The following is a 15,651-nucleotide window of genomic DNA, read 5'->3' as shown; positions in this document are numbered from 1 at the left end:
ATTTTGCTCTTGATTTATTCACAAAATTATTATCTGTGTTTTTAAACCTGTGTGGAACATTTTTGTGGTGTTTTCATTGTTTTACCTTGTATGTCTGCTGCACTAATACTTTACACATTGCCTCTTTAGATAAGTCTGACTGCTATGTGCCAAGCTACCAGAGGGTGAGCACAAGTGATCTTTCAATGTGTATCTAGCTTACAATGAAAAGAGTGGTGGTTCCTGCTAGCGGGTGCATACTAGACAACTAGGAACCCCAGTTCTAACACTGGTCCACAGTGTGGTAATTTGCCCTGTGTGCTGTGTGCGACCCTCTGCCCCTGTATGCCAGGTGGGTCGAGAAGAGGAGTGTACCACCACACAAATTGGGCTGCTAGCCCATCTGCCATTTGTGACCCCCCCCAAATGTCAGGAAAGGGATACAGATGAGAGACAGTGCAGCTGTTCTGGTGCCATACTACCACAAATGGAGGCCTGTTGCCCTTGGTAGTGCTGAGATGCAAAGAGACAGTTACCTTATTAATGCCGCTAGTTGATCCCCATAAGCCAATAAGGGATCATTGAGAAAACTGAGTTGTGTCGCCCTGTGTGTGCTGTGAAGAGCCTCTGCATTTCAGGAAGGCTGTACTCTAGGAAGAGGGCCATCGCCCTAGGACAGTGTGCTGTCGTGATTTCCTAGCAGGCTGGGACCTGCACAGTTTGTAACAAGTTTCACCTGCCTGAGCTCAGGAGCACTCAAGATTCATTCCTGGATGAAGTTGCAGCGTTACCGCTGGAATACATAGGAGCTTGGATGGAGCCACTCATGAATAGGGAATAACTATCATCCACATATGGGAAAGTGGGACTGGAAAACTGATCTGGATTAAGCTACCAGGCATGCCTTAAGAAGAGTGTGTATTATTATTTGCAGTGTGTTGTATTGTACTATGTGTTAGTAGATAAATACTCCTTTTTACATAAATGCAAGTATTTAACTGGACAATCATTTATTGGTGTTGTCAGGTGTATTTTGAGTTGTGAGTATGGGATCGCCTTATACCTACCTCCTCTCTAAAATGTGTTGGACTGCCCAACCCACAATACCACTGAGAGTCAAGTACTGAAGGGGTGCGTTGCCCGGTTTCTCAGTGCCCATAGGAGGCTTGGCCTAGGAACCTAAGGAGTAGAAATCCTCAACCATCACAGTTGAGCACAGTAGCTCCTGCTTGGCCCATAGCTGTCTGAAAGGGATTCTGACAGAGCTCTTCAGCCTCATTTCCTGAGAAGAAGAGTTGTCCATACACCACACCAAAGGTATTTTGAGAATTCTAGGTGGAGTGAACACAGGTAAGTGTAAACATAATCTCTCCTCACTCTGGGACCACTACTTCTTACCACATTTTTCTGCACTAATTGCAACCTATACACACAATGCTACCAGAGGGCTGTGAAATTTCACAACATGTTCTTATCCTGTCATAGGTTGGACTCAATCTTAGCACAATCATATACCACATACTAGCTCTGAGGCGGTAGTATGGGGCTACACAATGAATAGCCAGCAAGGCACTACTGTGCTGCCCATGACCTTAAGCCATAACAGTACCTCGGTTGGGGAAAGCAAATTGCATGTACTCCTCTGCTTATGAAGGAAACCATACATCCATTTGCTCGTCTACATTGAGGCAGTAATAGAAGTATCATCATCATCAAATTTCTTTATTTCGATTGTTAGAAGCAATCATAAAAGTACAGAGTAAAAAGAAGTACATTGATTACATTATTTAAAAAAAATACATTGATCACATTATTAAAAAAGAAAAATAAACAATTTTGATACAGAAATTCATCAATCAGTTCAAGAGATTAAGGCTCAGGAAAAAAAAATATAAAATTTAAAGTGTTTTTACAGTGCATTTAATTATCATGCTTTTCTTGGTGCGCATCACATCTTTTAAATATAGTGTTATTGTTGCTACACATAGATGGTTGTCAAGACATTGGATATTAAGCATCGCCAAACGACACTGTCGGTGTCCTAATTCTCTTAATAATGGGAGTAAGACATTCTTCCTTGTTACATCATAAAATTTACAAAACAGGAGGACATGGATAGTACTCTGAGGTGAGATGTGGTCACAGGGGCAAGGAGGTAGATCATGCGTCCAGTTATTAATCATAGGAAAACTAACCAGTCTGTGGAAAATACCGAATCTAAAGTGTGAAAGTAAAAAACGCTCATATTTATTTGATACATAAATTAAATAGGGCTGAATATTAAAAGTCGTTAAAACCATTCGGTTCTGCAAGACAGAAGGTTTTAAGACCTCCGTTGCAATTATATGCGAGTCCAAAAGAGCTAGACCCTTCCTCTTCAACTCTTTCCGTGAGATAGCTGAAATACTAGTAGGGTTCAAGAAATAATCTTCTCTCCCAATATCCTTTAAAAAATTGCAAACATAACTCACCCACGGTATTTTTATAGCTCCCTCTAATTTTAAAATGTCTGTCAGAACAGCTCTATTTAACTGCGTTGCATCTTGTGTCCAGAGCCTGTGCCATAGTAGGACAGGCTCTAGTTTAATTAGGTCTGATATATAAGAGAGACCCAGTTCTGAGTGACAATTGTAGTTAGGAGAGCTTTTGGGAAGTGCCAAAATATATTTTAAAAATGAATTTTCAGCCATCTGAATGGGTGTGGGGTTTGCAAATCCCCAGACCCCACTACCATAGATGGCGCCAGCCACACACTTAGCTTTATAGATTTTAATTAGTTCTACAAGTGGTCTGGTCCCTAGTTTATTTGAAAAGATTTTAAGAGCAGCGGTCGAGCGTAACAGCTCAAGTTGTTTTACAGACACAGCTTGGGTCCACGTCCTTTTTGAGCGAAGAGTATCCCAAGATAGGAGAATTGCTTTGCAAAATCAAGTTTCTGTCCTGCAATAAAAATAGGCCTCTTGGGTTTACTTTGCCTACCACAATACATAGTAAAAGTTTTTGTTGTGTTGACTTTCAGGCCCAGCTCATTCATACAACGAGAAAAACTGTCGACTACACGTTGTAGGCCCACTCGAGTACGTGACATAAGTACAGCATCGTCAGCGTACTAAGAAGTAGATTTAATTGCAGTGGTGGCATTCTTATTACCTTTCCTGAGTGGCTGCTGGTAACGAATGCTAGTCAAGGTGATAAATGCTGTATTCATAGATGACACACAACACTAGTTGATCAGAAGGGACTAGCAGGGAGCATGCGTAGACATGGGTTCTAATAGGTACTACCAGATTGGAAGCCAGAGGGCATACGGGGTTCCAGTGGTATGGATCAGGGGATATTTGAGATAGGTGTTGAGTGGGAGCAGCAGGGCATGCACACAGAGATGTTTGATGTTTGAGGAGCCAAAAAAGAAAATTAAATTTTCTTAAGCAGGAACAAAATAACATGTGTTTTCTGAAAAACGTCTAACTGCGTGCAGAATTGACATAGGGCCAGATTTATTGTTTGGTGCGTGGCCCACTTTCAGATATCATCTACCATCAGCCCTGTGGTGTCTCCAGTGAACATCTTCCTGCATATAGCAACCCCATTTCTACCTTCATCTTACTTTTGCAACATGAGTTTCCTCCACATGCTGCTCCTCCTTTTGGGCCTTCTCATTTAGCTGCTCCTGCTTCTTCTCCTTTTTTTGATCCTGTTGCATGGATGGAGTGGGCTGTAAAGATAAAGGAGATGCTAATGTTTCCTTAAATGTATTTCCATTTCTTCATCAGATTTGCCTCATTAAATTCATAACTGTTGTTATCATGAACATATTCATGAGAGTTTAATGGGATCCTGAAATATTTTTAAAACAGTAGGATGGTAATGAGGAATCTGTGTAAATGTTTCTATAAAAAACATGTTACCAAAGTTAAGTATTGTATTCTTCAAATAGTCCTATCCTAGAGACTCCAAGAGTGAGAGAATAGTAGGTGAATTACAGGGGGGTTAATTCAGAGCAGAAAATATTGCAAACAGTCTGTAAAAATGATGGCCTCATTAGAGTTGGGCAGTCAAGTCAAGAATAACTTTATTTGATTCAATGAAATTGACCATAAAAGTATAACATTCATACATACATATAAAATCAATAAAATGTACATGTCCACCATATATCATTTGACTGAAAAGCCCTAAAAGTTTTCTAGTTCAAAAAGTTAAAAAATCGAATTGCTAAAAGGACAAACAACCGTTGCATTTACAATTCTTATGGTTTCCTTTTTAAAAATGCAGTTTTGATAAAGTTTAATACTGCAGAGCAAATAGCTTCAGGGGACAGTGAACACAGGAGGTTGAAGCCTTCCTGGAAGTCGCGAGGGCGGGCTTTTCTTGAAAAAGGGGTAAGGAACCGTGACCCTGGCTCATTGTACAATGCGCAAAAAGAGAAATAAAGAGCAGAGTACTTGGGTGAGTTGAGCCATCACAGGGGCAAAGAGTAAGATTATTGCACCAGCCGGCCTGTATGGGAAAGGCCACTAAAAAGTGCAATGTACAAAGCCGAAACCTAGTCAATAAAAATCTATAGTGCGAATTCATTTTAAAAGACAGGTAAAATTGTTGATGGTGAGAAAGGTGCCGGTCTACATGAGGGTGCACTCCTGGGTGCTGTTCCCGGTAATCAAGCTCTGCAATGTAGGCGATTTTTATAATCGATTTCATGTTTCTGTCAATATAACAAGGATTATCATAATAGTGTCCTCAGCCTATATCATTAAATTTACCTTTCACGTATCTAAGCCAGGGGATGGCCTTGGAATTATCCAAGGCCATGCAATCCTTGATAATCACCCTTGTGAGTTTTAAGTCTTCCGACTGCTAGGCTTTGGCCCACAGAATCAAAGGGGCAATGTGAATCAGATCTTCAATAAAGCCCATCCCTACCTCAGAATGGCAGAATACTGTGGGAGGACATTTTGGGAGCATCAACAATCTTTTTATTAACTTGTTTTCTAATGTTTGCAACTGATTGCCTTTGTGAACTCCCCATACTCCCGCCCCGTGGGTAGCAGTATACAAGCATTTTGCTTTGTATAGAGTGATCATTTCTGCTACGGGTTCATAGCCTAACTTACGTGCAAAACGGAAAAGGCCTTGAACAGCACAGTTGGTGTTCATCACCCTGGACGTAATAAGGGGGTCCCAATTTAATTTATTAATGAAAACATTCCCCAGATAGTTAAAATTAGAGACCTTTTCAATTTGCTTGCCCTTTAGAATACATTTCCTTGATTTAGTGGGGCGAGGACTGCAAACCATAATATAAGATTTTGTGAAATTAACTTTTAGGCCCAAGTCTAACATAAAATCAGTAAAGGTGTTCAGGGACTTCTGCAAACTATTTGCGGTTAAAGCCATTAAAACGGTGTCCGCATAAGACAACAACGGTATCGGGTTACCGCCGATTTTCGGGACGTCAAAATTCTGTTCTCCGAGGGCTGCTTCCAGACCATTGGTATACATGAGGAAGAGAAAGGGTGCCAATATGCACCCTTGTCATACTCCCTCTGTGGAAACGATAGGACCTGTCCTCTCACATCCTGGGCCAAAACGCATGGCTACCGAGATGGATGCATGCAGCCTACAGAGGAGGGTAACTAGGGGCTCCTCGAAATCCATTTCTCCCATTATTGACCACAATTTTCCCCTGTTAACTGCATCAAACGGGCTGGACAAGTCCATGAAGGCAAGGTGGATTGACCCCTTCCCTGTGATGAGGGGATTGTGGTCGCTGGCATTGTTGGACTCCACTTCGAAATTATCCACCAGAAGGGCAACATTTCTGAATATAAGCATAAAATCAATGACACTATCACTCCCATAAAGGTGGGATATTTAGCTGATGTGTTACTCGCTAAGGTATACACAAAAATCAGATCGTTCACTAGAATGATGGCATCTCCCTGAGGGGTATGTTTAAAGTGCGTCAGGGGTTGTCCTTCGGTGTCTGTTACTCCACATACTCTATCTGTGCTGTGCCGACATATGGAACAATTAAAATCCCACACCCAATAAATACACAAGGCTGCCACTTCCCGCGATCTTATCAATTTCCTCTTTAAGATTTATAATATCACACATATTTGAGTCAAAAACATTACAATACCAGTTAATTAAAAGAGTCTTGACTTAAAACAAGTTAAAAATTAAAATCAATTGATACCACGGTGAGTCCCAGACGGTCTTTGCTTTAATTGACCCGTATTTAATGGAAATCAGTGTCGCTAGTCCACCTTTTGCACTTCCTGCTGGTGATGCGTTCACGTCTACAATCAGGGAACAAAAGCCATCTAGTTCAATATTCTCCCTGGACCAAGTTTCCTGGGTACATATAATATCAAAACCAGTTATATAGTTCAACCGTGTTTCATTTTCTAGTTTCGAACAAATACCTGCGATGTTCCAGGTAGGGATTCGGAAAGGGCAAGTTTTCAGTGGTCTTATGCCTGATTCCTCCCTGGACATGTCACTCAAAGAATTTGAGTCATGACCCTGCCTCCCTGGATTATATGGAGTTAGTTGGCTAAATTATGTGTCCACAGACTCCAATGCCTCAACGGAAGGAGGGGCATATGGGTGATTTGGGTACGGGGTAGTCCTGACAATTGAACCACACTTTATTTCTTTCTTTTCCAATCCCTAAGGGAAGGTTGTTTTTAGTTACCCTGCCTACCCTTGGGATCTTACTTAATGCCTCAATACATCAAAAGGATTGGGATGAAGCCAATCTGACGACTGAGGAAGGTTATTTCAATTCTGAGGGTGTGGGTGTGACTTAAAGCCCCCTTAGTAAGAAGGGTAAAAAAGCCTAGAGGGTGGCCCTGTATATGCTCCTAAGGGTAATCTCTAAGATGACATAGGGCAAGATCCAACAATCTTCCATCATTAAAATTCAGAACCACATAGTCTCCCTCTCTATCTTTTTGTATATTCCCTAGCCTACCAGACTTGCCATTATATTGTGGTTTCGCCAGTTTATCTGGGACTGTATTTTGCTGGCGCACCAATGGGCCGATTTCTTGATGAGGCTCTGACAGCTTTCACGGTGACCAGATGGTGCACGTGGAATGCCTGTCTGGACTAAGGTGCATAGAGTGCATTCTGGGGGAGATTTAATATGATATTATCATCCTGTCTGGGTGGATCGAAGCCCCAATTCAACCTTCTCTTGTTCTCTGTGTCTCCTCTATGAATACTTTCCACACTCAGGGGATTGGGTGCCTTTTGAATCCTATGGCTAGAATATGTTAAAAAGTTCATGTTCAATATAGGCCACCCGAGTATTTTGTTGACCCGACTGCAATAGGCTCCATAGCGAGAAACGATTTTAAAAATAAATGTTTGTCTTTTATGGAAGATCTTAGAAGAGGCGTAGAACTAAAGAAGCCCACAGTGCTTGCCTATTACTCCACCTTAACAACCTTCAAAATCCAGCCCAATCTAGGGCTACCCATAGGAGATTATAGTAGGTTCCTGCTAACCCGTTTTCATCTAGGAACCAAATTTAAAACATTTTTATTCTCAGAACAGAATGATTGGTCCAGGTCCTTGTGATTGCCTATCGAATCAGTCGACCATCCACTTATTATTTTTCTGTAGATTTTACTTGCGGGAAACAAAGAATTGGATTCTGCCCCTTTTAAGGAAAATTGGTCTAAGGCAATGTCGTCCTGCTTTTCTAGTTCTACAATTACTGGAAGATGAATTTACTATCACATCAGTTTTACTGTTTTTAAAGAATGTTTTTAAATGCAGGAAATCAATTTTGTCGTAAATCATGATACGATTTACTGAAAGGTCTATTTCAAGAGTGATAGAGACCATGTTTGTTATGATTCCTGAGTTTTTTTTATTGTGCTTGTATGATTATCATGTGTTATAATTGAATAAAGCGAGTTTTGATTTGATTTTGAATCCTATCCTTACTAATAACCCTCCACTCCACTTGCCTGGGTTTGTGACAATGTTTCAGGCTCAGATCGCATATCCCTTTCCTGGTTTAAATCTGTGATATTGCCCTCCGCTCCTCTGGCTACTAAGCCTTCTGCAGCTATCCTCTCATTATCAAGCATTCCAAGGGTGGTCTTTTCGCCCCTCTCTGTCGGCCCATTATCCATTGACCCACGCTCATTGAGACCACTGAGAGTCACTGTGCTCCTTTGTGACAACAACAATTGATCCACCGACTCCTCTATTTGAGCCAACCGGGAGAAAAAGGGTACCAGGCAATCTGACACTATTTTACCCAGACAGGTTGACATCAAATCCATGTCTGGCAATGTCTTTATCTTTGTAAGCCCTGCTCCCCCTCAGGGTTTTCCCCCTGAGGGATGGAGGTTTTGCTTTGATCTCTTGGTTCTAGGCATTTTGCTCGTGGACCTTTTATCTGACCCCATTGCAGGCTGGTCGGTACGCTTCCTTTCCCCCCCACCATATTCTGATCCTTCACAGTTGTAGGTATTACAGATCCCTTGTCTTTTAGTTCTCAATTTGTGAGACCCTGATTCGCAGTACTACAGGTGGGTGAGAGGCAATTGGAGTGAGTACTTGATCCACTTGTACAGTATGGGGGGATAATATGATTACTTGACTAGTGTCCACTGTAGTTGTAGGGGGGTCGGACTGGTCGGGGCACGTGATCTAAGTAGGGAGGGGAGATGATAGGCCCAGCGAGAGCCTGCGTTCAGCCAGTTCAATTTCCTTGTTCAGCGCCCCTATGGCTTTCTGCAGGTAGCCGTCTAATGTGTTATCCGGACACTTGGTCGTGGGCAAGGGCTTTGTTTTCTTTCTCCCCATCTCCCTTTAGTTCTCAATGTTCTCAATAAGTACATTAGCGTAATGCAGCAATCGGCAGGCATAAAGGTTAAAGATTGTCCTCCTACCAGTCCAACCCCCTTTCTTACTCCTTACTTCGATTTTAGATGGTGCCTCCAATAGTGGAACCAAGAGATGTGGCCCAGCCCAGCCTCCGCCCGCCCTTCACCCCAGCGGATCCCGCGCTGCGGGGGAGCAGCAGCAGTTTTATTGCATCTCCTGGCGCGCTTGCAGTGTTGATGGCGCTAGAGCTGCGCTAGTGCTGCTGGGGTTTGTAGTTCGGGCCGTTCCCCTCATGGGCAGGCGCACAAGTTACTTACCATCGGTAACAATATATCTGTAAGAAACAGTAGTTAGTGTTAGATTCCTTACCTTAGAATATCCCCAGGCATCAGACTGGATCCGGAAAGTTTGGCGTAGCAGTACCCCAGCGCGTCAGTAGGCGTCGTCTGCAGCTCCGCGTCTTTCGTTGGCGTCGTTGGCGCCGGAATGATGTCATCAGAGTACTTAGACGCCGCCCTCGCGTGCTGATGTGAGTTCTTATACACAGCTTTTCCGCACCAGAAATGCAGAGCCATAATAAAAACCGACACTGGTGCCATGAAACTAGGGCCCTTTAAAGGCAAGAACCTTAACCCTAGATATCGGTTCACAGACCGGGGAGGATGGGTTGGGCGGTAAGGAATCTAACACTAACTACTGTTTCTTACAGATATATCGTTACCGAAGGTAAGTAACTTGTGCATCTGAAAGAAACAGGTTAGTGTTAGATTCCTTACCTTAGTATAGATACCCCAGCAATACCAACCCCGGTGGTGGGTCTGCGAACCAATGATCACACCAGAAAGTCTTGGAGAGCAGAACGGCCAAAAAAGCCATCTCTCCAGACTTGGCTGTGCAGGCAGTAGTGTCTAGCGAATATGTGCAGCGAGGCACACGTAGCTGCCTGACAGATGTCCTGCAAGGGGACCCCCCGACCCAGGGCAGTAGTAGCCGCCGTGGCCCGAGTGGAATGAGCACGGAGCCCCACAGGAGGCTCCTTTTTAGCCAGTGAATAACAAGCCTTTATGCACAAAACGACCCATCGAGAAATAGTTAGTTTGTGCACCACCCGTCCTTTCTTAGCGCCCACGTAACCAAAAAAGAGCTGGTCATCCACCCGGAACTGGCGAGTGCGGTCCAGATAGACTGAGATCGCACGTTTTGGGTCCAGACGGTGGAGCCTCTCTTCCTCTTTTGAGGGATGGTGAGGCGGAAAGAAAGTGGGCAAGGTGATGGACTGCCCGATGTGGAAGGCTGTGACTACTTTGGGCAGGAAAGAGGGACGTGTTTTCAAGACTACTTTGTCCGGATAGACAGAAAGGAAAGGAGGCTTAGAAGATAGAGCTTGGAGCTCACTCGCCCGCCTGGCAGAGGTGACGGCAACCAGGAATGCAGTCTTATGAGTAAGAACATTAGAGGACAATTGTGAAGTGGCTCAAAGGGAGCGCACATTAGATAAGTCAGAGCAAGATTCAAGTCCCACTGAGGCATAACAAAAGGAACAGGAGGAAACATGTGAGTGATGCCCTTCAAGAATCTATTTAAAACAGGGGACTTGAAAAGAGAAGGCTGATCAGGAAGCCTTAAGGGGGCTGAAATGGCAGGGAGTTTGATAGTGCCCAGAGCAGAGCCCTGCTGGGCAAGAGAAAGAAGAAAGAGGAGAACCTCTGAAATGGGGGCAGAGAGTGGATCCACAGCCTTTGCTGTGCACCATGCCACAAATTTGTTTCACCTGCAGGCGTATACCGTTTCTGTGGAGGGACGCCTGGCTGCCAGAATGACATCACAGACTTCAGGAGGCAAGTCAAAGGACCTCAACTGTCGCCGCTCAATCTCCACGCATGGAGGTGGAGGCTGGACAGGTTCGGGTGGAGGACCGTCCCCTGCTGCTGCGACAGAAGGTCCTCCTGAAGAGGCAGACGAATTTGGGGATCGACTGACATGCTGAGTAGCTCGGGATACCAGTATCTTCGTACGCAGTCCGGAGCCACACGGATGACTTGGGCCCGGTCGCGTCTGATCTTCTTCAGCACTCTGGGCAGAAGTGGTATAGGCCTAAAGGCGTACAACAGACTGCAGCTCCACTCGCGACGAAAAGCGTCTCTGAGCGAGTGCTGCCTTGGAAATTCCAACGCGCAGAACTGATGACATTGCGCATTCTCTTCTGTGGCGAATAGATCTAACCAAGGCTCTCCCCACTGCTGAAAGAGTCCTTGCGCCACATCCGAGTTCAGACGCCATTCGTGATCCATCATGCACCAACGGCTAAGTTCGTCCGCCCTGGCGTTCCAGAGAACCTGCCAGGTGTTGAACCACCAGGGAGACGCCCTGGTGTTCCAGCCATTGCCAGAGGCGCAGAGCCTCCTGACAAAGGGTCCACAACCCCGGCCCCCCTGTTTTTTGCAGTACCACATGGCGGAGGTGTTGTCCGTGAACACCTGCACTACACTCCCTCGGACAGAGGGAACGAAATGCTTTCAGTGCAAGCCGGATCACCCGCAGCTCCAGAAGGTTGATGTGAAGCCAGGACTCCGCCGGAGACCAGAGGCCTCTGATTTCAGTTCAGATAAGGCCGAAGACTGAAAGTGCTTGTGGCCTACCATGAACCGCAGGTAACGTCGGTGGGCCGGCACAACGGGGATGTGAAAATATGCGTCCTGCAAGTCCAATGCTACCATGCAGTCTCCGGGGTCTAGGGCAGCTAAAACCTGAGCCAAAGTCAGCATCTTGAGCTTCTCCTCCCGGAGGAAGCCGTTGACGTTCCGCAGGTCCAAGATAGGGCGAAGACCCCCTTTGCCCTTCTTGGGAACCAGAAAGTAGTGGCAATAACAACCACACCCTACTTCTGGCCCAGGAACACGCTCGATGGCCCCCCTGGCCAAGAGGGCCGACACTTCCTCTTGCAGAAGTTGCAAGTGATCCCCCGACACATGGTGGTACTGCGGTGGCATGGATGGAGGGGTCGCCTCGAAGGGGAGGGAGTAGCCCCTTCGGACAATTTGCAGCACCCATCTGTCTGATGTGATGGTGCGCCAGTGGAGGAGGTGAAGGCGAACCTTGCCCCCCACGGCTTCAAATGGGCCTAAAAGCTCGGACTAGGAAGGCTTTGAGGTAGATGCTGAAGGGGTGGATGCGGACTGGTTTCGCCGTTGTCCCCTGGCACCGCCACGGCGGTTACCAGGTCCACCACCGGGCTGGATGGTAGACTGCGGCCCGTGGCCGGCAGGACTTGAGGGGGCGCCCCTTCCTTGGCCACGAAAGGAGCAAAAGGCAGAAGTTTGCTGGTGCTGGCCCAACAGGCTCGAGGACTTGGCCTTAGCCCTGGAGTCCTTGAAACACTCAAGCGCACTGTCTGCCTTGCCGCCAAAGAGGCCGCTGCCATCCAACGGCATGTCCATGAGCGTATTCTGGACATCGGCCGAGAAGTTGGCGGACCTCAGCCAAGCGAGGCGGCGAGCCACCACCGTCGTGAAAATCGTCCTGCCTATTGAGTCCGTGGTATCCAGCCCACATTGAATAGAGTACCGTGCTGCATCTGGCCTGGACCAGGTGCCCAACAGGACGTCAGTAAGAGCCTCATTAAACGGCAGTAGAGGTTCCGAAGAGCTTGCCTGCGGTTTAAGGACCTCAGTGAGGATGTTAGTTCTCACTGTTGCGATGGGGAGCTCAAGAGCCAAGGCCTTGGCCGCCCTCGTCAGCACCACACTGTAAGCAGCCCCCTCCTCCGTAGCCACGGTAGGAGGGGAAACAAAGCCAGTGTCAGGCGAAGTGTCTAGACCACTGGCTTCCCCTAGCTCATCTGTCCAATCCTGATCCGACTGGCACTCCCGTGCCAGAGGGTCCTCAGACCCCTCCCAGTCTCCCTCGCCCTCCATCTCCTGAAAGTCAGGTTCAAAGGATGGGGCCGGAAGATAGGAGAATTGCCCTTCTGCCGGCGCCGAATGCGGCGTCAAGCAACGCCGGTCCGACGCTGGGTCCGGACCGAGGGAGGGACCGAGACGATGTCGTCCGGGGACGGAGTCGGGGACGACACCCTGGGGGTTGGCGCGGCGGGGTCGTAAGGTTGACCAGCGGCGACCCGGATCCGGACCCGGATTCAGTGGGGCCCTGCGGCGCCGGGACCGAAGTCGCCGACGGCGCCGGGACCGAAGCACACTGCGGGACCCGACGGAGGAGAGAGCGACCTTATGGCCATGAGGAAGGCATCAATCTCCTCCGGCGTCGCGTTCAGCCCAGGGACCGTTGGATATGGAGCTGGCCGCGGTGCCTGTGGCTCCGGTGGAGCCCCGTGGGCGGTGTCGCCCGAACCCCCGGCCGCATCATGCGAGCGTCGGGGGCAGTCGGAAGAGCGATGTTGTCTCTTTGACTTCTTGTGCCTCTTACCTGACGACTTGGAGCCTGACGAATGGTGACGACTGTGGCCGAGTCACCGAGCTTCGAGGACTGTGGCCCGACTGCCGGAGCTCGAGGCACTTACGGGACCGCTCCCGCCTAGCTTTCGACATCAAGACCCGACAGTCGGGGCTCGACTTGTCATCGTGGTCGGCCCCAAGGCAATAGAGGCTGTAGCATGGATTCCGTTCTCCTACAGAACTGTGCATAGAGATTTGGAACCTCGGCGAATTAGGGTGACCCAAAACTCACCTCAGTACCCAAAATCCCCTTACCAGGCTAGCTACAGTGTCTCATTGGTCATAACAAACTCCCAATGTTTAGACAAACCAGAACATGAACTTACGATACCTCAGGTCACGTGGAACACATGAGCACTCTTTCGTTATACAATCATTTCAAACCAGAACGTGGAGTAAATGAGAACACGTGCACTTTTGAAATATTTATTTACTAATGCCGTTTTTTCAAACGCAGTATCTTAGATAATACAAGGAAACATATTATCAGAAGCAAAGTTATCAGCATAGTTACTAGTCCATAAAAAGCAAATGGTGACAGCATGCTAAGATGCTGTAATGAATAAGGGTTAACAAAACCTAATTCTCACCCTCCCTAACTAGCATATTATATTAATATCTAAGAAAGTCTCTTTGGGTTTTAGCAGGGCGGGCCCATACTTCAAGATCCTAGTATGAAGAGATCACATCAGCTTCCACCAGCTCTCTGCATGCGAACTGCATCAAGTGTGTATGTGTGCTCTAAGCAAAGCAATATAAAACGCGCCTAAAGCCAGAATTTGGCAGGAGCGGCACGTCTATGAAGGTGCGGAGTTCAGACCTCACAACAATTTGTGTCGAGTTATCCTTAAAGCTTCAGCACTCTCTGTACAGACATAGTTTACTAAGCAAAGCTGATATCAGAGCAATAATATATTATTCTCATGTAAATCACAACGCTCTTGTAGGTTGAAAGCTAAATCAACAATTAAGTGTCGTGTGCAGAAGCAGCAAAAGGAAAAATGGCGTTTAAACATTTAATAAGCTCATGCTAACTTAACACAGTATATAGATAAGCAGTAACTATATGACACCCCCCCCATGATCCGAGCACGGATAAGATAAGATAATATAAGGGCCTCCTCATGAAAGCAGAGTTCAAGAACGATGAGCAATATTTATAATTCAGAAATCGATGGGAAAAAAAAATTTCATGAGGTGTTCACTTTTACTCAAGCCAATAATTCTGGGAGGTGAAAAATTCAAGCAAAATTTGCAAAAAGTTATGTCAGTAGAATATAAGGGGCCGTGAACTGAAACTCGTAAAGTTTTTAGGGCAAGACCGAATATGCAAAATATGCAGCAACAGCCTCCAACATGAAATCACCGTCTTCATCTGAAAACAGTTCAGCCATCCAATTTAACAATGGGAAAGAACATACGTGCTCTTCTAGGACCGGAGCCTCTATCACCATCAGAGGACAACTCGGTGGGTTCTCAAGAAAGCTATGCGCCAAGAAGTCGAGCGCTGCTTCGAGAATGTTCCAATGACCCATTAGTCCATGCATCGCTGCCAAAGCCATAATCCTTTCGCCAGAACAAACCAACTCGTGAGTAACGACGGGACTCATCAGCTGATTAAAATCGACGTCAGGAGATACCGTCCTGCAGAGACACAAATCAATGGCCCAGTCAAAGTCACAGCTCAGGCAATGAAACACAGGCTGGACACATGTAAAATATGAAATGAAATGAAATGAAATGAAATAAAGTATTTATAGAGCGCACGATGGCCAAACGGCTTCCTGGCGCTGAGAGCTCTACTGAACAGAATAGACAGAGCCAAGGATTTTAGCAGGGGTAGGCCTGGGCAAACAAGAATGTTTTAAGCGCTTTGCGGAAGTGTGAAAAAATAGGGATAGAGCGCATGGAAAGAGGGAGGGAGTTCCAGAACCGGGGGGCAAGGACAGAGAATCTGGTTCCACCAGTGCGGGATTTGCGAAAACGGGGAATAGTGAGGAGGGCAGAGGAGGACGAACGGAGGGTACGGACAGGGGTGTGGGTAGAGATCAAGGAATTGATGAACGCTGGAGCAGAGCGATCAACAGCCCGGAAAACAAGGCATCCTAGTTTGAACAAGGATCTCTGTAAAACGGGGAGCCAGTGGAGAGATTTGAGGACAGGGGGTGATATGATGGGATTTGGGAAAATGAAAAATAAGTCGGGCAGCCTGGTTTTGGATTGCTTGAAGGCGACGAGTTTTGTAGGCAGGAATACCCACGAACAAGCTGTTTCCATAATCGAGGCGGGAAGTAATGTGGGCCGAAATGATAATTTTAAGGGAATCAAGGGAAAAAAACGGGAGATCTTACGAATCAGGCGGAGG

The 15,651-nt window shown here is 46.4% G+C and overlaps 1 protein-coding gene across 14 annotated transcripts in view; it reads right to left on the bottom strand.

Annotated features, from left to right (window-relative positions):
- LOC144804990 (V-type proton ATPase 116 kDa subunit a 4-like) overlaps window positions 1-15,651 on the bottom strand; it is a 6,844,636-nt gene that overhangs the window by 1,610,664 nt on the left and 5,218,321 nt on the right. For all 14 annotated transcript variants that reach the window (XM_078671938.1, XM_078672103.1, XM_078672267.1 and 11 more), the window contains one exon: window positions 3,587-3,694. In XM_078671938.1, coding sequence (XP_078528064.1) covers window positions 3,587-3,694 — 108 coding nt within the window. The remainder of the gene's footprint in view (window positions 1-3,586; window positions 3,695-15,651) is intronic.

Source organism: Lissotriton helveticus, chromosome 1_1 (assembly GCF_964261635.1).
Source record: "Lissotriton helveticus chromosome 1_1, aLisHel1.1, whole genome shotgun sequence".
Lineage (NCBI taxonomy): Eukaryota > Metazoa > Chordata > Amphibia > Caudata > Salamandridae > Lissotriton > Lissotriton helveticus.
The sequence above is the reverse complement of the archived record's forward strand: the minus strand, read 5'-3'. Positions and strand labels throughout refer to the sequence as shown.